General features: G+C 43.3%; 1 protein-coding gene across 2 annotated transcripts in view; it reads left to right on the plus strand.

Annotated features, from left to right (window-relative positions):
- SYNPO2 (synaptopodin 2) overlaps positions 1–21,463 on the plus strand; it is a 77,437-nt gene that overhangs the window by 46,184 nt on the left and 9,790 nt on the right. The window contains exons 2-5 of one of the 2 annotated variants that reach the window (XM_071555477.1): positions 4,759–4,910; positions 8,582–9,375; positions 12,424–14,642; positions 19,342–20,909. In XM_071555477.1, the coding sequence (XP_071411578.1) occupies positions 4,759–4,910; positions 8,582–9,375; positions 12,424–14,642; positions 19,342–19,392 (3,216 nt within the window). In that variant the 3' untranslated portion in view covers positions 19,393–20,909. Of the gene's footprint in view, positions 1–4,758; positions 4,911–8,581; positions 9,376–12,423; positions 14,643–19,341; positions 20,910–21,463 lie in introns of those variants that run through there. The other variant, XM_071555476.1, reaches the window with a different exon arrangement.

Genomic DNA, 21,463 nt, shown 5'->3' on the forward strand with positions numbered 1-21,463 from the left:
CACTGAAAGCAACTTCAGGCCCTGAGGGCCAACAGCAGCCCAGATGAGGCTTTAGGAATCAGACAGGATATTCAACTGAATGGGCTCTTCCAGAGGTGACCCCTCAATGAAAGAAACTCCTCTGTTTGTGTGAACAAGTGGCCTGAAATGGCAGGGAAGTGCATTCCCACTACATCCAGTGGCAGTATGTTCTGTTCAGTTGTTTAAAAGCTGCCAGCAAATATAGGCATATTTTAAAGCCCGAGAAGTCTTACTTATATAGATAAAGTTTTTAAATAGATTGTGTTTGTGCTCAGCTCACTGATTTTCTGAGGCTGGTTGCTCAGCCAGACTCCATCTGAAGCACAGCACTCAGACACACATGCCAGATACAGGTGTGTACCCCTGGCTCCAGAATGAACTCCAGAATAAAATTAAGATATACATCATCCTTCCCAAAAGTCACTGGGGAAATGAAGATGATGCAATATCCCAACAATTCTTTGTTGAGCAATTATAGAACCAGGACTGCAGAGTGTCCTCAAGTCCATCTCCTTGGCTTTAAACTTCAACTCACTGACCTTGTTGCCAGGTTCAACATACCTCAACTCTGCTCTGCTTATTATAGGGCTCAGACACCCCCCAAGATCATCAGCTGGTAAGCTGAGCCCCAGTTGCTGTCTGTGCATCCACTTGCAGCCACAACAAGTGACAGGTGCATCTACTCCAGCATTTTAGCTTCATCAGACTACATTTTTGAAGCAAACTTCCCTGTTATTCTGATTGACCACATGTTGTTTCACAGCATGGAAGTTTTGGGTTTGTACAAACTAAACTGCTCTCAGATTAAATCAAAGGAGGAGATTTAATTACCTGGCAAGGAGTCTCCAGGTGACAGAAGGAAAACGAGATCTAGTTTAAATTAAAAGTACTAAAACATACACAGCATGAGGGCTGGGCAATCACATCAGCTTTCTCTAAATCCCTCCTTTGCCCCACATAAGCATGAGCACAGCCACTGGTGTATCCTTCAGTTTACTCCTTTCACTGGTCTGGACACTGGCTGGAATTGCCAGGTGCTGCAGGCACCCAGGGCTGCTCCAGCAGCATCCCACAGCTCCCACCACCCACGGGAGTGCTGCAGGCACCCAGGGCTGCTCCAGCAGCATCCCACAGCTCCCACCATCCCACAGGAGTGCTGCAGGCACCCAGGGCTGCTCCAGCAGCATCCCACAGCTCCCACCATCCCACGGGAGTGCTGCAGGCACCCAGGGCTGCTCCAGCAGCATCCCACAGCTCCCACCATCCCACAGGAGTGCTGCAGGCACCCAGGGCTGCTCCAGCCCCAGCAGAATCCCACAGCTCCCACCAACCCACAGGAGTTACTGTCCCACACCTTCCCCACCACGTACCTGTGCCTTTGGGATGTGATCTCTCACCAGGGCATCTCAGCACCCAGTCCCTGCTCACTCACAGCTTCAGCCCAAGTCTTTACAGCCCCTCCTGAAGAGCCTCTGGACAGCCCCAGTCCCTGCTGCTTGTGAACTGGTGCCAGGAGGTTCTGGATCCTCTGTAGTGCTCTGATAACAGCAAGCATCCAGGCTGAGTTCTTCACAAAAGAGCTTTCCCCCAAGGTTAACGTTTCTGTGCAGACAGGAATTGCTCAGCACTTGACATTTTAATCAGCAAAGGGCACTCCTGACAGTGGGAAATTCCAGGTACAGGGGTTATCTGGGAATAAAAAGAAATAACATAGTTCAGGTACATGGAATGATGAAGAGCCTTGAGTGAGGGGGAGCAGGAAAGCAGCACAGGCAGCACCAGGGGAGAGTGAGGTGAAGCTCTTCACTGTGCCCCAGGAGCAGCTGTGTCTTGACAGGTTCAGCACTAACAGTACAGGCTCAGTTTTGCTGGGTTATACTGGAATTGCAGCCATCGAAAAACTAAGACAATCTTTACAAACATATTTTTTTAGTAGTGAGATCCCATATGGGAAAACCCACACTTTTTCTTCCTAAAAAAAGCTCCAACTCAAAGGACATAGGAAAAAACAAGTACCTGAGAAACCAGGGCTACACTGTGAGGCAAGAGTTTTGGAAGAATCTCTTCTGCTTAACAACCAAATGTGCCTTGCCTTAAGTTCCCAAGAACTGCATAAAAGTTTTTTACTGTCCCCTCTGTGACCAAGTTGTATTTCTGCTAACAAAGCCAGCTTTTGTTTCCTAGTGGGGTCCCTAAAGTTCTTCTGCCAAAACTTCCTTTGAGACAAAACTGTCCACTGAACACATATTTTAACAGGAATATTCTGGAGAAGTTCTCAGGATTTTTTACTATTTTTTTTAATTTTTTCCCAGAAATTTGAGAAGTTTTGGTTTACATGTGTAAATTACTTGCTCATTTTTGTGGGTTTCCAGTTAAGACAAACAAACAAAGCCAGAAACAATGACAGGGCAGCTGTGTATTGTTGAGTAAGCTGGTGGTATGCTGAGGCTAAAATAACACAAATGATGATGGGATATTCTACCCCAGCAGCACCCTGCTATAATTTATCACACAATCTGCCTTTGCCCACGTTTTGTCACTGCTATCTCCTCTCTTTCATTCTCCCAACACAAACACCACCAAAAAAAAAGGATAATACAAAATGGACCAAGAGGCCCTTTAAAGAACTTTAAAGGGCAATTCAATGCCCTTGTCTGGTCTTCTTTTTGAATGCTACCAAGGAGTCTGTTTAAAAAATCATGTAACTGGTGGAGCTGCCTAGAAATTCATGTAGAGCTACCAACATTGTGATTTGTACTTTTGCTTTTTGAGATAAATCACTGAAGTTATGGACTAGGTAACAGTTTCCCTCTTGCAACAGCTTCAGTGGTCATCTGTGAAAGAACTGACACCAAATTCTCAAACACTTAATGAAGAAACAGAAACAATTTTTTCATCTCCCAATCTAAGCATCACATTTTGCTATTTCAGAGTCCACATGTTGCTACAATGGCTGTTTACATGTCACTCAAAATTCCTCATGACATCTACATTAAATATTTACATTCAGGCCTAGGATGTCCTGTGAAATGTTAACAGTATACCCTCCTATATAAAAAAGCCCAGTAACTGCACCTCGACCCAAATCCCAGCTCATGTATGAAGCAAAACATTCTAAACACTGTCCAAACTGTCATTTCTTCCCAAAGCACAAGGAAGTTTATGCTCTTGTCTAAGGGGAGCTAAACAGAGCAGCATACCACTCCATATTTGTAAATGTTGACTCTGCAAGGTGGGAACTGGCTTCTGTATGCACCAGGCTTCTGGTCCTTCCCTGCTCCAAAAGCCACAACATGACACATGGGTATGTGTAAACTGAAGCAGCAAAGATCTGCAAGGTGGCACAGAGAAGCATCCACACACTCTCCTCATCAGGTACACATTCACAGACTATTATGAGCTGGAAGGGACCCACAAGCTGGAAGGGTCATAGAGTCCAACTCTTTAGTCAGTGGCCCACATAGGGGATTGAACCCATCACCTTTGCATTATTACAACCAAGTTTTAACCAGCTATGCTACACATCAGCCTGACTCCAAGAAACTTTGCAAAACTGCTTCCAGAAACGAGTCCCAGGTACCAGCCTTGTGCCTTAATAATGTATTTGGGATAACTCCATGAGTCTGTGGGGCAGCTGCACCCTCAAGTCTGGTGTATATCAGAAGCAACTTCCCTAGTCAGGGGGAACTGTCTCTGCTGCTGTCAGTGTAGTATGAAGAGAACAACTATGCTAATTCTTTAAATATGTTCAAGAAAATGCTGTGAGAATTAGTAAAGATAACACATGTAATCACCAACTGAATATCATATTAGGCCAAAGTACTCACACCAACAGATATAAGATTGAGATCAAAGAATCCAAGGACAGCTCTTTTTTGTGTATGAGCCATTCTAAAGTAGACTCCCACAAACATCCTGGTTAATATAACACACTCTTTGCCAAATATGTACTTTAAAAATAGCAGTCAACTGTACAGCATACCTTGAGTGGTGTAAAAGCTGTCTAGGTTTTGTTATACAAAGACTATGGTAAGTTATAACATGCTGCCAGTGGAAAAGGGAGTCAAACAGCAAAAACTGAGCTGCATAAGATTCTTGAATGAGAACTTATCAGGGAAGGTTAAACCATAACAGGGATGCCTTAACTTTAGTAAATCAGGGCACTTACTCAGATGACTAAACATGGATTTAGGATCTCCAGAGATTCAGATGTTTATAGTTTGGCAACTAAATCTGCAGCTGGGTGTCTAAGGAAAAAATGTCCAGTGTAGCAGGAGTCTCTATACCTACAGCTCTAACAGCATGGAGATCTTGACATTCTGCCCAGAGAGGCCTGAATTTATACACTCTTCTTCCATGGTGTAGATCTCAGCTCTAGCAGTCTTTTACTTTCAGAGAAGCTAATGAGGTTTTTGGCATTTCTTCTAAACAGTGATCAATTGGTTATTGTCCAAAACTTCTATGTCTCCCAGTTACAGAATAATAAATCCAGCCTGTTTGACATCCAGCTCACAAGTTCAGTAAAGCAGAACGTTTTGTATTTGCTATTATTGGCCAGAACAGTATTGACCTCAGCTGGTCCAAGTTATTATTCTGTGTTAGTGGAAATCTGTTTATTATTGGTATTACTGACCCCTTTTCTTTGGTTCCAACAAAAGTATGTTGAAGACATGGATGCTGCTGCTTTCAAATGAGCACTAATGGCACAATCTGGAATTTGTGTTTGACTCCCTGCAGGTTCGCAGCAAAAGCAAAGCAGCCAAGGCTGGGCTGTGTGAGGGGGACGAGGTGGTGTCCATCAATGGCAAGCCTTGTGGAGACCTAACCTATGCTGAAGTCATCGTGCTGATGGAAAGCCTGACTGATGCCCTGCAGATGCTCATCAAGAGGTACAGGAATGTTCAGAATGCCTGGGTGCAATTCAGGGAATCACCTGGGAAATGCTGGCTTTGAACACACTCATTTTGCAGACTTAGTGTGAGCTTCTGACAGTCTGTGACTCTTGTCTGTTTGGAAAAGGTGGGAAGACAGAGTTGCCTGAGCTGAAGGAATTAATGTGTCTGACTTTAACAGCAGTGTTCAGGCACAGAGTACAGCCTCCAAATACAAGTATTCTTGATACTTGCAAACTGCAGAGCCTTGGGTTCAATTATTCTCTCCATCCCTTTGAAGCAGTGAAGTGTTGTTATTCCCCACAGATAGGGAAGTGAGGCTTACAAAAAGCAAAGGCTGTATAGATGGAGAAAGTGTGTTAATCAGATATGACTTGATGATGACATGGCAAATGGTCTCCTTGGGTGGCAAAATGCGTTAGGAGTCAGGAGGGGGAGAGGGTCTGGAAGTCATGAATTCTATTTCTGTAGCTGTTATCACCTCCCTGTGTGAGGTGGGGCAAGTCACTTACAGCTCTCTGGGTCTCAGCTTCTGCATTTATAAAATAGTGAGAGTGAATTTTGATTTGAAAATGCTTTGAGTTTCTTAGAGAAGCTTCATATAAATGCGCAAATCTGCTCACTGCACACCAGTCTGTTCCAATGCCTGTCCACCTACTGCAATCACATACTCCTCAGACAAGACAAACCTTGAATTGCCTTCACTTAGGAGTAAGAAGAGAAAGAAAAGACTTGAAACCTCCACACTCCTTGTAAGGACTTAAGGCCACCAACTGAGTGTTCCTCATGTGGTGCCTGCATTCTTATGTTTTTAATTCATAATGTCACTACTGGAACTGCACTTGTAAAAATGGTATTTGTGGCTCACCACTTGTCTTTGCAGCCCCAGAAATAGCTCCACATGCTTTGACTCCTGCCTGTTGCTGGTCAAAAACTGATATTTCAGTTGTCTGAGGGCCACAGGACACTCTAGCTGAAAGGGACTCTCCATTGCCCCTGATTCAATGTATGGTGAATAGCAAGGCTTGTCCTGAAAATCAGAACCAAAACACTGCTTAGGCCACATAACTCAGTGTTTCAGGGAATGAAACCATGTCTGGTAGAAATATTAAGGAAATAGCAGTTCCTCAACACTCTGAAAGTGACTAAAGTGTTCTAAAGGAATTCACTGTGAGAATCTTTGAATTTCTTCTCACCAGCTTGTGTCTTCCAAATCTGAAACACTTCTTTCCCTTCCACCTTGTTTGTGGGCACTGTTCCTCTCAGCACTACCACCAGAAGGATTTTTGGGGAAGTGTCTTAGTGTCCCCTGAGAGCAGCAAGAAGCAAATCCTTCCTTTCCTGAGTAGCCACTTGTAAGCAGCCACCTCAAGAAAAAGCTGGAAATCACGAGGAAAGAATAATTACAGTGGTATTCCAGTGGTGATCTTTACATCTAAGTATCTTTTGCTGGAAGGGAAGAGTATTTTCCATTGGGAAGATTCTGGCTATTCCTAAACCATTTGCATGAAGGATGAGATTTTCACAGCCATTAACTGTTGGTTTAATTTTGCTCTTACTAATTTTACTGGGAGGAAAATCAGGTTTTAAAGTAATTTTAAATAATGCTACTTGGCCTTTGATGTGTACAGAAAGTTTTCCCAGCTCCCTGTAAACCCCAGCCAGTCACTGAGCAGCACAGCCCAGGAAACGTTGGGTTTGCAGGATCAGAGGAAAGGATACCCTGCAGGGCAGGCACTCTCCAGGTGCCACGTGGGGAGCATCTCCTGACCCTCCCCACAGACACTGAGCAGATGTATCCAGGCAAACATGGAGAGTGAGACACACACTGGAACACCAGCCTGCCCCTTCACGTCAGTGTGAGCAGCTCCTGGGCTGCTGCTGAGTCTGGAAAGAACATTTCCAGGGGGAAGAGGGGAGTGTGCTCAGTACATACCGACATGAAATGCACCATGTAGGGAGGAAAACACGAGTCTCAGACAAAGTCTGCTGTGCTGACTCCAGGGGTTCTGCTTCCTTCCTGGAATTACACCAGCGCTGTTGTTCCTGCAGTTAGCTGGAAAGGCCTGAAACAAAAAGAATAATTTGACAAAACAGAATCTTAAATGACAAAAAAGAGGTCAGAGCCAGTATTCTGCCTCTTGACAGGGGATACACATTTATGTCTATATAGAGTAGAAGTATATCCATATGTAGCAAGGGCCTTTTAAGGTGGGAGTCTTTCCCTCTCAAACATACACACAATCACTCAGCTACCAATAAAGGCCAACATTTGGCTGGCCCAGCCCCCAGTCCATATCTTAGAAGGAAATGTTTACAGATTTCTGTAATTTATCTGTGCTTCAGGGCAGTACAATTGATCATCCAAATAGCATAATACGATGGGATCCAGCAGCACTCACAAGGAGCTCCCTAAATCAAAATGTGTCTGACCTTTATGTAGCTCCATATGTGATGAAATGGATGTTACACATTTTGTGCTATTTGAGGCAGACCCAGACTGCCACAAACAGTATGCTGCATGGCTAGAAAAGCAAGTGATATTGGAGTTTCTTCAGTGCACTGACAGATCTATTTCTTCTGTTGCTTCTTCCAGCCTTTCTTTTTCTGTATGTTCCAAAGTTTCAGAACACTCGAGACTCACTTCTGGTTTTAAAAATCTCCATAATACTTCATATTAATACTTTACTGAGGGCACACCTACTGCTTCCCCTACTTGAAAAAGTGTTTTGCTACCTTATAGTCAATAGAAAGTCTTAATAACATGCTGCAGTCTTGATGTACAGAGAAAGTTTCTTCTCAAATGAATAGTAGTCAGTATGGTCCACAGCACTGAAGGAAGGAGTTAAAGAGTAACTCCAGTAAAACAGCCTAACTGGGCCAGGGGAATTAGTAGTTTAGGGAAAAGAGCTACACAGAGATATATAGTAGGTGTCAGGAAGTGAAAATAACATTTTCCAGTTAGAAATATGTATTTTTAAATAATTAGGAAATATGGTATAAATTCACTACCCCTTTATGCTGGATTACTGGAATAGACCCAGAATATTTTAAATGATCCATGATATATAAGGATGATGATCCTCACAGGAATCCTTTGAATGTGTATTTTAAGTATCCATTCCCCTCCCCCTGATCCTCATCCAGCACTTCTGTGTTCCTCAGAGAGGGAACGGTTCGATACAGGAACTCCATGTGAGGATGGTGCTAAACCCAGTTGCAGTAGTGGCCACAGTGTAGCCAAAAATTACCCACCATTCTGGTGTCATGCAAAGTTAATTTTCTCACAGACATGTGAAATATGAAGAAGTATTGTCCCAGAAGTCTCAGCAGCATGTCTGGAAACCTTACAAGGGAAATGTGTCGGTGAAAGCATCCTAATGTTAGGAATGATACAATTCCACATTGCAGAAGGATGGGAGTAGGATCACAGTTCTACCACTGTCGTGTGATTTCCCTCTAACTGAACTGTAAAGCTGAAGAATTTTGAAAGATACAAAAATGCCTCACTTTAAGAACTCTACGTTCTGGGAAAATTCTCCTATTTAAATGGACCTGCTCGGAGGTATCACAGTTAGTATAAGGGGTGAAATACTACACACAAATTGCTTTTGTAACTGTGCTTACATCAGCTTAATTTCTTGAATTACTTGTTTATGTATGTGCAGATCCTCCAGTGGAATAAATGAAACCTGGAGTGCTGAAAGAGCAAACGGAAAGCCCGAGAACTTCACAAATGAGGACTATGCGGAGAACACCACACTGCAAATTAACACAGAGAAAGAGAGACCCCACGGAGACTTGTGCATCACGGAGATATACAGTGGCACTCACCAGGGAGCAGCAGAAAGCAACATACACTTTTCTGCAACAAAACAAGAGGCCAGACAAAGCCAGAGAACTACCCCTAAAGTGATAGGCACCTCCAAAGTGCTCGTGGCAGACGAGGCTGCTCTCGGAGGGGGGACAGAAGCAAGCAGGCCAGGCACTGTGGTGGAGCTGCAGTTGTCCCTGCCCAACGACACACACAAGGGCACCAACGCTCCTGCTGTGACTCTGCTGGGGGCAGAAAAATGCCCCCCTTCAGGAAGAGGAGCCAGTGTACAACAGGATGGGACCAGCCCCGCCATCACAATTCCCCTGGGTGTGAAAGAGGGCAACATCCAGTGGTCAAACAAAGTAGTCCAGTTTTCTAGCAGCAAAGAGGTGAAGAGGATCCAAGGTGCAGCTCCATCTATCCCCAGGGTGGAGGTGATCCTAGACTGTTCAGACAGGGAGAAGGAAGCACCCAGGTCTCTCTCTGAAAGGGGGTGTGTTGATTCTCAAGTAGAAGGAGGGCAGTCAGAAGCACCTCCTTCCCTCCTCTCCTTTGCAATCTCATCAGAAGGCACAGAGCAGGGAGAAGACAACAAGCACTCGGAAAAGGATCACAGACCTCTCAAGCACAGGGCAAGGCACGCAAGTAAGTATGTTCCATATAACCATTTGCACTGCCTGAGGGCTTCTTTTGTAGCTTTAGATACAATTTCGGGATTTAGAAGGTGTTAGAAAAAAATTGTTTAGAGATTTTTTCTGCAGTTTGATAACTTTCTCTCTTTTTCTTTTAAACAATGTTTCTGTTCTTGCTTTATATATTTTTTCAGGGTAATACAATGCTCCTGGTGATGAGCCAAGAGTATACCCATGCCTTAACTGCACTGAATAACTGTGCTTACTAGACTTCCACTTGGATATTAACTCATGACTTTGTTCAACTAAAAATACTTACATCTCTAGAAAGGGCTGAACTCTGCTCGTCTTCTCATGCATACTCGGAGGCAATCTGTAGAATATTAACAAAAAGAGCAAGTTGCTTGCACATGTCTAAGTAAATCCTGGGGATTTCTCCTTTTATAGCAAAATCCTTGCATTGCCATTTGCATCATCTAAAATCAAAGCCATGCCACTGCTCTCAAAAGTTAATAAAAAGGGTGAGCAGAAAAGCTTCGTGTTGCCCGCAGAAGAGATTTTGACAGACACCAGCATGTGTATAACTGTTACATGATCCTTTTGGTTTTGTCAGCCTTGTCCAGACTGTAAAGTGAACATGCTATTTCTTCTGCCTCCCATACCCAGAGGTCAGCTTCAAAATGTGTCCAAGAAGTTTACATGGAAGTAAACTTGCCACTGGAGCCAATATTAATTAACTGGGTGTAGATGTGTATTATTAATTAACCCATTTATGTATTTATTTATTATTTTATTCATCTGGGACCTCTCTGTTGGCCATTTGCTCCTTCCCAACAATGTGAAGAATCCTGTCTGGGGATTTGGTAGCAGTATGTCAAAGGTGCTTGAATGTGTGCAGGGATATACTGTAGCAACAAGCAGTGCTGGAACCCCTCTGCTAACCCACTGCTAATTCCTCTGGCAGCGTATTTTTAGCATGACAACCATTTGTGTCTTAGTGGCAAGTGGATTAAGCAGTTACTTAAGCATAAGTGTCTGTATGCAACCCACATATTTTGGGCATATTAAATGAAGTATGAAAGAAAAGTGCACATGCTTCACATTTTGGCTGTGAAGTCAGAACCAACTGTGGGACTGTGCCTGAATTACTTGCAGTGCTGTCTGAAAAGGCAAAAGTACAAAGAATGAACTACATGATAAGCTGTTCTTTCAAGTAGAACATAGATCCTGTCCTTTTCCCATGTCCAATATGATAACCTCAGTCTCTTCTAGCCTAGTGGCAGAGCATTATCCTTAGGAACCACTGACTTATCTTAAACATTTTTGCATTATTATTATTTAATACTATTATTATTAAACTCCTTTCTACACATAGAACAAACAAATTGCTGAGCATAGGGAATACTCTGTGTGCAGCAAATACTATACATGTTTTCTGCAAAAATAGAAGTTATAATGCAGCACTAAAATCTGAACTAGAGAAGAACATCTATTATAGGTGCTTGATCTCTTCAGCAGGAATTTCCTCTGTAAATAATTATCAGATGACACTACCACTACAGCCCACACTTTTGGAAAATGTCCTTAGAGAATACTGTAAGCATTTGGATCGTCACAGGACTGACCCAAGGATTTTGTGATTTGACTCTCCCACAATAAAGTATTATTACAAATTTCTGGTTTGGGTGCCATGCTCTTCTTCACAGTTCTTCATTGGTCCAGTCACGCTGTCATCGAGCGTAATGGCAAAACTCCAATTGTCTTTAATAGGAGAAGTATCAGACTCCATCTACTGACTCAGCTAGAAGGATCATGGATAGACAACACATCACCATGTGGCTTTCTTTAATAAGTTTGCTTTATGCTAGCAAAAGATACTAAATGATTTACTGTCCTTTTTTTCTTATATCAGAGGCATGCTTTTTCCTTTTGAAATAAAGTGGAAGGGGTCACTGATTTCAAAAGGAACAGCTTTAAATTCCAGGGTTTTTTTGAGGGGAGAAGCTGTTGAGGCTGCCAGTCATGAGCTGCAGTGGTAGAGTACAAGGAAGGGAAAGGACAAGAACCCCACCCGACCAGCACTGCCCCATGGGGCACAGACTCCATGTCCCATAACAAGGAAGCAGCCATGCTGATGTGCATCCATCACCTTTACAGCTGCATCTGCTCCTCTTCCACATAACCTGATGAAACCCAGTAATTTGTGCTTTAAGAAACATGTGTCACTGATATATGCTGGTGAATACACTTGAGAAGTCAGTTGTGTATTCACTCTTGCCACATTTTCAAAATAAACATTGCAGAGCTGTTATATCCTATAGAATATATCCTTTGTATTTCAGGCAAGTAATGCTTGTTAAAAGACTGAAACCTGCTTTATTGAGTCTCATGGCCAAACTCCCACATCCTCCAAGGGGCTGAAAGTTGATGCTAATATATTCAGTGTATCCCTTCTTGGATGTATACTTGCTTTTAAGTAGCTAATACATAGAAGCAACTATACTATACACTATATAGATTTTGTAATTTCTAGGAGTAAAATAAACACCTCAATGGCACAGAAGCTGCTACCACTGTCAGACAGAATATGCTCAGTTTCATTTGGTCCCAGATATTAATCAGTCATGGGCCTGGCTGGCTGGGAGTGGCTGCTGGAAGGCCAAGAGCTGTGGTCAAACAGTTGGTAAATACAAGACCACAGAAACTGAATTACTAAGAAATGCTGCCTGCCTGTTGCTGCTGAGATTACTTGGGGGAATAAAAATCAAGAATGCTAGAAATAAAGACACATGTCATGTTCCTGTTGAACTAAGAGAGTCCTAAAGAAAGTGATGTAGCCTTTGCATTTGCATGGGTGTGACTCTAAGGAATGCTGGGTATGGAATTTACAACACAGCTGGTACAGTGAGAAAAGCTGAAGTGTAATGAACTTTCCACACAAGAAAATAAAAGTTTTAATATGGGAAAAGGAGAGAGAGGATAACTTTCAGTATAGGTAAAATTGCCCTTGTAATTGTGTGGGATGCATGTAAATAAACGTATGTTTCGATTCCTTCCACAGGGCTCCGGCGAAGTGAGAGCCTGTCAGAGAAGCAGGTCAAAGAAGCCAAATCTAAATGTAAAAGCATTGCACTGCTGCTGACAGCAGCTCCCAACCCCAATTCCAAGGGGGTGTTGATGTTCAAGAAGCGTCGCCAAAGGGCGAGGAAATACACTTTAGTGAGCTACGGGACTGGGGAGTTAGAGCGGGACGAAGACGAGGGTGAGGAGGGCGAAGGTGAAGAGGGGGACAAAGAAAACACCTTTGAAGTGAGTTTGCTTGCAACCAGCGAGTCAGAAATAGATGAAGATTTCTTCTCTGACATTGAGAAGGACGGTAAGATTGTGACCTTTGACTGGGACAGTGGTCTACTGGAGGTTGAAAAGAAGACAAAAAGTGGAGAGGAGATGCAGACGCTCGCAGACAGCACAGGGAAAGGGGCCCTCATGTTTGCCAGGAGGCGGCAGAGGATGGATCAGATTACAGCGGAGCAGGAGGAGATGAAGGCAAGCACAGTGCAGACAGAGGAGCGCAGGGAGACCACCGTGGCAGAGAACTTCCAGAAAGTAAACTCCTCGGTCTACCAGTCTAAAGAGGAGGAAACATCAACACAGCAGACCTGTGTGAGCAAAAGCTACACAGATGTGAGCCAGAATCACAGCAAAATGGTACAGCAAAACGGCTTTGGCTTAGCACCAGGCACAAACCTCTCTTTTCAGCCCTCTGGAGCCCAAAAAGCGGCATCTTTGAATGTAACAGCTAAACCCTTCCCTTCTGGGGTTCAAAACCGAGCAGCTGCACCATTTTCACCCGTAAGAAATGTCACTAGTCCTCTTTCAGATGCACCTGCACCACCTCCTTACTGCTCTGTCAGCCCACCAGCCGAGCCTTTCTACAGACCTGTCTCAGCTCCTGTGGCCAGCAAGGCTGCCCCGAGCGTGTGGGCACCCACGGAGCCCACGGAACACATCGCATCCAGGGACGAAAGGATTGCCGTGCCAGCCAAAAGAACTGGGATACTGCAAGAGGCAAAGAGAAGAAGCACTTCAAAACCTATGTTCAATTTCAAAGACGCGCCCAAAGTGAGTCCTAATCCTGCCCTGTTGTCCCTTGTGCACAATTCAGAGGGCAAAAAAGGTGCCGGAGCTGGTTTTGAGTCAGGACCTGAAGAAGACTACCTCAGTTTGGGAGCAGAAGCTTGCAATTTCATGCAGACTCAAGCATCTAAACAAAAGGCCCCTCCTCCTGTTGCTCCAAAGCCTTCACTCAAGGTCTCCCCTTCTGCTGGTGCTCCAGTTTCACCAGTTTGGTCACCTTCAGCTGCTGCTTCTAACAAGGCTCCTTCTTTCCCAGCTGCTGTCTCTAACAAGGCTCCTTCTTTCCCAGCACCAGCCTCACCTCAGGCAGCCCATCCCGCACCACCAAAATCTCCCCAGTATCCTCATTCTCCCACCCATCCCCCAAGTACTCTCAACCTGGCTGGTCCCTTCAAAGGGCCTCAGGCAAGCCTGGCAAGTCCAAGCTATGCCCCCAAGTCAACCCCAGTGACACCGAGTGCTGGGGACACGAAGCCGCCCTTTGAGATGCCACCGGCCATGAGCGGGAAGGGAGCACAGTTATTTGCCAGGAGGCACTCCCGGATGGAGAAGTACGTGGTCGATTCAGAGACTGTGCAGGCAAACATGGCACGAGCCTCATCTCCAACTCCATCTTTGCCAGCTTCTTGGAAATACTCATCCAATGTCCGAGCACCTCCGCCTGTGGCTTACAATCCCATCCACTGCCCATCTTACCCTCCTGCTGCTACCAAGGCTTCCTCTAAGTCTGCTGCTGCCACCAAGAACACAAAAAGAAAACCTAAGAAAGGTCTCAACGCTTTGGATATCATGAAACATCAACCTTACCAACTCGATCCATCCTTATTTACTTTTCAACCTCCTAAGGAAAGCCTTGCCATGAAGCAGACGTTGAAGTTGTCCACTTCAAAGCAAGCTCTACCCTTGCCAACCTTCCTTCCACCCGGCGCTGGCTCCCCCACGAGGGCCCGGCCATCCTCGGTGTACTCCGTGCCAGCCTATGGCTCCCAGCCTCTGTTCCAGTCAAATGCCTCCCTCCCAGTCAATGAATCCTATTCACCTACAGGCTACTCTGCGTTTTCTAAGCCAGAAACCACCACACCCTCTCTGTTTACTGCTCCAAGGCCAAAATTTTCTGCAAAGAAAGCTGGCGTCACTGCACAGGTGTGGAAGCCATCAGTTATTGCAGAGTAAACCTTAGAGCTCAAACTTAGTGTCCACTTTGCTTGCAGCCACTGGTTTGCAGTGGTCACCTGGCACACAGACAGTGCCCATGGTATCCCTTAGCTCACCTAATAATGTCAGATGTATCACCTCAAATCTGGGTCCAAAATCACTGAACTTTTTGAAGGATTCATAACAGACACAAATTTTAGCACGTTTATGCAGATTTTCAGGTGCTTTATAGACAAACATTCTGAAATGAAGAGATGCCATTGCCTGAAGTGAGCAGGACACTAGGTTTTTGCTTTAGGACAACAGAAACAACAGTAAGCAATATTCCTGGTATGTCAAATTAACAGGGAAGAGCTTTCTTTCTGTCCCTCTCCCCAGCTGTGTTCTAATGACTTAGGGATTTGAGGACTTTGGTGTTCTGTTTTGTTTTTTTAAAAGAAGTGCCTTATTAACTAATAGTAATATGTATCATTAACCTAGCATAAAATAGGTACAGTATTAGACTCTGACTGATCACTGGCAGAGTACACCTGGGTAGACCTTTGGCCTGCACAGAGAGCCACGGAATTCACTCAGGATCTGTCCTGGCTCAAAGGTGCTTCCACAGGAATCTGACTGATCAGCCAGGGGCTTAGCTTGTAAGCTATGTGGATCAGCTGTGATCCAAAAATCATGAATTGCCTCTGTGATTTCACAGAGAACGTGCTTATAAGAGATGCTGGAGTGTTCTGAAGACTAAAAGAGGTGGAAAGACAGCTGGACAAATTGTTAAAGATTTCCCATTTTGGGGAAATTTGACATCCCAGGTGCAGGCATATTTTTAGCCAGAGTTTGCCTTGAACCCAGCAAGTGAGAGAGGAGTCTGTAAATCCAAATTATCGAGCAGTCAGAGAGGAGTTGGGTTCTGCAGCTGCAACACAGTGCACCAGTTCCTTGTGAAAGCACAGGGATCTAGAACTGAAGGGCTACCTGTAGTCAAGAGCACTGATTCTTGCACCCAGAGTAGTAATTAACAGTAAATCATTATTATGACCGTGTCTTCCTATTGGTGTCTCATACACATTTTATTGTTTTCACTTGGGGCTCTACAGTGCTTCTTCCCACTTGAAATCTTTTTACTCTGGTCTTATACTTACACCTTTTACTTGCTGTATTGGGGACTAAGGATTGAAATACTGCTACTGTAGAAAGTTGTTAAGAGCTTGTGGTCTTCAAGCCCACTGCATAATCCTGCAGTGAATACAGAGCCTTGCTGAAATCAAGGAGCTGTGTGTGGGTAGTTTAGCATGTCTTCCAGTAAAAGCAGTCCTGCTGACATCAGTGGTGCTAGGGCTGAAACAAGGTGCTGTTCCACACAACTAAGGGGATCAAAACCCATCCCAAATGTGAAGCTAAAGATTAAAGCATCACTCTGTCAATAAAGATGACAGAATCTGTTGATATGTTTGTTTAAACTATCATTCAACTAGTTAGAAACCTGTAATGGGCCTTTTATATCATAAGGGGGGGTTGTACATCTATCTGTCTTGACAAAGAAAACATTCCTAAGTATGAACTAAATCTCCTTAGTTTGGTTCCATGATGGTAACTCAAACTGCAGTCAAAGTTCAGAAGGATTTGGTTGTGATGCAGAAAGCAGGCTGAAATCCAAGTCTAATCAAGGCAACGAAAATCACTCCTTGGAATTCTGGACCTCCAAAATTCTACTCTCCCCTTTCAATTTTGGATCAGGATACTGACTGCATTAGAAGAAAATGACCAACTGATCCAGCTCCTACTTACAGTTCAGGAGAATTATAGGAAATTTTTGGGAAAAAGTAGTTTGGAAAACTCAGGAAATATTTATACTGCATTTACCTGGAAGTAGAAAGTAGCAATATTTTAATCCTTTGGAGATCTCCCTTCTATCTGTTTTGCACTTTCAATATCTGTATTTTCCTTCTATCATTAAACTTGTCCCTTTCCTCTCTGCCTGTTTGCAGGTTTCTTCTTTGGTTTGGCTGCTATTTTTTTGTTCTACCTAGAGTAGAGACTGACAGTATATCTTGGGGGAAATCTATTTTCCATGCTATCCTGTTAATATGAAACCTCCTCCCTCCCGTTCCCCTTTCCCCTTCCCTTTTCCTCTCCGCTTTCCCTTTCCTGTTCCTCCCTCTCTTTTCCCCCCTCTTTAAAAGTTCAGTCTGAATTACATTATTTTAGGTAGACATTTAAGATACCAGTATGTACTTGGAATAAAGATACCCTGCCAAAGGTAAGTAGTGCTTCTGGAGACACACAGAAATCCAATCACCCTCCTATTGCCCTACATGGTTTAGTTTACAGTCTCTTCCTGAAAAGCACATCTGGTAATTTATATCACACTTATGGATTTGTTCACCCCATCACCACAAGGGTATTTCCTAAATGAGGGGATTTATAACAGTTTTGCACTTCCAAGTATCCTGTGTGAAACCTGGGAATTGCCAAAACCTAAGTTCTAGCAAATTCAGGTGTGTATGTCAGGCCTCTTTCCAAGTAAGAAATAATAGGCCCTACTATTCTAATTATCACCAGAAAAAACAAGAGGTGAAGCTGGGAAATGTTCTCAGGCAAAGGAAATCAGCTCTCCAGAAAAACAGAATAGGAGCTAGGGAAAAGCTATGGGGTGAAGAGAACATTTCAGATTCCTGAGTTATCTGCCTTAAATTCAGCTGGCAGACAGAAATGTCTAATTGTCACCTTTAAAATGGTTTTGCCATTTCTTTGATTTTCAGCACAACACGAAATTTCCCTTAGGGCATCACCTAAAGCATATGTGTGTTTGCAGCACTAAGCACAATGTCCCATTCTGTGGCCTGTCTCCTCTTTAACTTGTCCAACAGAAAAGGAAGTGTATCTATGCTGAAAATTGGAATTTTAACCACATTTGGATTTTTTGCTCTTACTGAAATATAATTATTTCATATGGCCTACAGCAACATCAGAAGGATTTTTAAAGCTCCAGTAAGAGTTAAAAACAAAGCCCCAGTGACATTAGTGCTCTTAACTCCATTAAGATCTTTGAAAATCCCATTCAAAGCTCAACTCTGAATTCAGTTTAACGTGTACACATCATTCTGCACACATAGTGCTTGGATCCAACTTGGCTTCAAGACTCTTTACTAATCAGGTAAGTCTTCAATTCTTATTAATATTTCAGAAGACTAGTAGCCTACTGAAAGTAACCATTTTATCTGAGCTGTAATATCCTGTGGAGCAGATGTTTGGAAGGAGTTGAGCTGTTCACTGCTATGGGTGCAGATGAAAAGCTCAGGATGATGTCAAACACAGCTGAAATGTCATGGCAATGAACGGGTTGTGTTGAGGAGCCATGTGAAACTCCACTTGGAAAGGGCAGTGAGCTCTTGTAAATGGTTTTCTGGAAAAGCTGTTACAATTATTTCACCCCACAAGGCTCCCAAGATGCAATTGTCATGTTTACTGTGTAAGCACATTTAACAGTGAATTTGAAGCTACCCCTGATAACAATACTTCCAGTATGTTCCCAATAAAAGAGGAACTGAAATGTTTTATGTTGCTTTTAGCACATTTCATTACAGCACATACTGAAAGTATTGTACTGCATCAGAATAATGGGTCTGACATTCTCTACAGCCTTGTCAAGAGACCAGCTACCTCAGTCCAGGGTTTATATATCTGTACTTTCTGATTCAGTTATAAACCTCTTGTTACAGAAACCTGAATTGAGAAGTTTTGTTGGAGATGAGTGGCTTTAGGACAAAAAGTTAAAATTTCTGCTGCAAAACAAAAGGCAAAATTTAGTTCATGAACAAAGAACATGTCCCTGCTCAGCAAAATGTATTATGGAACAACCAGAAAGAGATTTCAATGAATTTTTTGTAGGAACATTTACAGAGTAAACTTTACCATCTCTTACAAGTATACCCAGTTTAATTTTATTTTGATTTGCATACCCAGTTTTATTTTGTATGAGACATTCAAGAGTCAGACACAAAATCATCCCTAGAAACTGCAGTGACCCATTCTGCTGTCACCACAGCAACTGTGTGGCAATGAGTTCCCTTTCTTTTTGGCAGAGTGTTGTTGTTATTAATGAATGTTCTAAACTCAATGTTCGGAATCCACACAAATTTGTATTTGAAGGAAATAAATACTAAAAGGTTGAGGTATCAGCAAACTGCAAAAACTTTAGGAAGTGAGAAGCTGGTGTGTGGCTCAGATAGAAAAAGGAGTGCTAAGTGGCAGAACAGTAATTTTGAGAGAAAACACTACTAGGATTAGAGGGAGGCTGTAGCGAGAACACTCCACAAAAAAATGCAGACTGCATAGGATAAATACCTGTCAGAGGACTGAGAAATACTGAAGGTAAAAGTACAATCAGCAAGAAGGGTTCGCTCACTCTGCACAAAGATGGCTATTTCCAGACTGTTGTTGAAATGGTCTTGTTGTTGAACCCTGATTAAAGATTATAGGAATTATAAAGAGAACTTCACAGCAGGTGATGTGCCCTGGGAGGAGCGTTGCTTACAAGTATCCAGGATGACAGCTGAGCAAAGGACCACCTGCCCAGCACACGCTGCTCCAGCATCTCTGTGGGATCCTCTGTGCTCTGTGAGGCCGGGAAACACCAGGGACAGCACAGCAACTAACAGTCTGCAAAATCTTTCTCCTCTCTTTTTTCCAGGCTCCTTTTCCAGACCTGGTAGCTTTGAGATTCCAAAACTATTGGTTCTAAAAAGATTCACTGTTCCAGTCTTGCCTCTTTACATGCCACAGCTTTCTTTCCCCGAGGCGGAACACCCTGGATTCCACCGGTCGCTCCGGCGGCAAACCCCAATTACACAGCTCTGTTATAATGACTCCACTCAGCTTGAAACAGAAACGTGCAAAGAAGAAACCTGACAAAATCTTCAAAAACCTGTGGATTTAGAAGCTCTGAATTAAGTCACTGCTGGTAGATTCCCTGGGAAAATAAATGATCCTGGTAATTTCACGGCAGCCCACATGGTGCCCCCATCACAACTCCACAGCACCCATGGCAATGACTGGCCTTTGCACGTGGTTGCACAAGGAAGGAGCTGGAATCACTCAAGAGTTGCTGAAAAGTGCTTTTCAGGCTGATTGCTTACTAAAGGAAGCACTTCAGGTTTTTTATCAGATGATTTTAAAAAGTAGGAAAAATCCCAAAGCTCCATGAAATATTGTTAGAAGAATCTCTAAAAAAACCAGACTTGAACTCTTCCTTTACAAGCTAAGACCAACCCTATGATGATATTCCCATGGGTTTAGCATTCCTTAAGTAAGGCAGGCAAAGACTTTTTCTTTCTATGCTGATCAAGTCTCCTGTTATCCCCTGCAGTATTCAAAGGGAAAAAATCTATTCCTGTTTGTAATGATCTTGAGAAACTGTTCTTAATTGCAATGCCTGTGAAACCTGCACTGTGGTAGTGTGTTAAAATAACTGGACACTCCCTCAGGCTGAGAAAACTCAGCTGTGAGAAAAACAACTTACTGAACTTACTACAGATTGACTGACTGGATGAAGGCTTCCTGTGGGAGGGGTTAATTGTAACAACAAGTGTTTTCAAACAAGAAGCCTCGATTCTTTTGTATGTCTAAGACAGAAATTTTAAACCAGACAGTCCTCTCATAATTCCAGGCATGTAGTAGATAAGCTGCTATGAAAATAACCAGGTCATTTCTAAATAGGTGTCAAGGCTGAACTGTCCAAGAGGTGAAGAGTTTTTCTTGATGTTTCCACTAGATCTGAAAAAAACAGATTGTAACTGAATTAAGGAATGTACAACAAACAGAAGGAAAGGAGGAACAGAAGTAAAATACACTCCCATTCACAGGAGAACATGTTGGATTACAAAGGGTGACATGGAGCACAACACTTGTTGATTTCAGCATGAGCTTTACCTGATTCCAAAGCAAAGAATTCAGCACATTTACATTAGAAGAAAAGGTTTCCACACAGTAACAACTTGTAGTCAAGTACTTTCATTTCTTTAAAAGAAAGTTCTTCTTTTACCCCAAGAAACCTCAGTAACTGCTAGTGATTTTTCTTTTGATTTGTGGGAATGCCACTCCTTAGAGCCTCACTTGTGGGTTGTTGGTGCATGACCTCATACTGTGAACAAAAGCAGAGCATCACAATCTGGGTACACTCACTTTTCTGCCAAGAGTCTTGGAAATTTTCCCCCACCAGCCTTATAACTTACAAGTGGAACCTAGGCAAGTGACTCAAAATCTGCCTGCATTTCAATTTTCTTTAGCTAAGTAAACAGTTTTAGTGTGTACAGATATTTCTGCCACACTACCTGCTGTCTTTTATTTACCAAACCAGACTGCATGTCTCTTCAGAAGAGGTTCCACTTCTTTGCTGTTTGTTTGGCTGATGTCTGAAACAGCTGAGGTGTGACTAGTGAGAAAAAAAATTCCCCATGTCACTGTATTAAAAATGCAGATTAAACAAATGTGGGGTAGCAATGTATGTTTCTAACAATGGTGATGTAAATCTCTGCCTGCACTGTCCTCTGCTGCACAGCTGGGAGCATTCCAGATGTACAAAATTATAAACAGTTACTCTGTGACCCTTATGTGACCCTCACCAACCAGTCTGTGAGCATTAACAGATGGCAGGTCTCCAGGTGGAATTCCAGAAAGGGAATCCCCAGTGACCGCCTATGGATTCCAACCAGCAAAAGCACGTTTTGCACCAGCTGCTCCTTTGCCAGAGAATCCCGGGATTACCCAGCCAGGCCCTGAAATGGCCCCAGGTGGGGCAGATACACTTCAGATTA

The sequence above is a fragment of the Pithys albifrons genome, chromosome 5, assembly GCF_047495875.1.
Source record: "Pithys albifrons albifrons isolate INPA30051 chromosome 5, PitAlb_v1, whole genome shotgun sequence".
Lineage (NCBI taxonomy): Eukaryota > Metazoa > Chordata > Aves > Passeriformes > Thamnophilidae > Pithys > Pithys albifrons.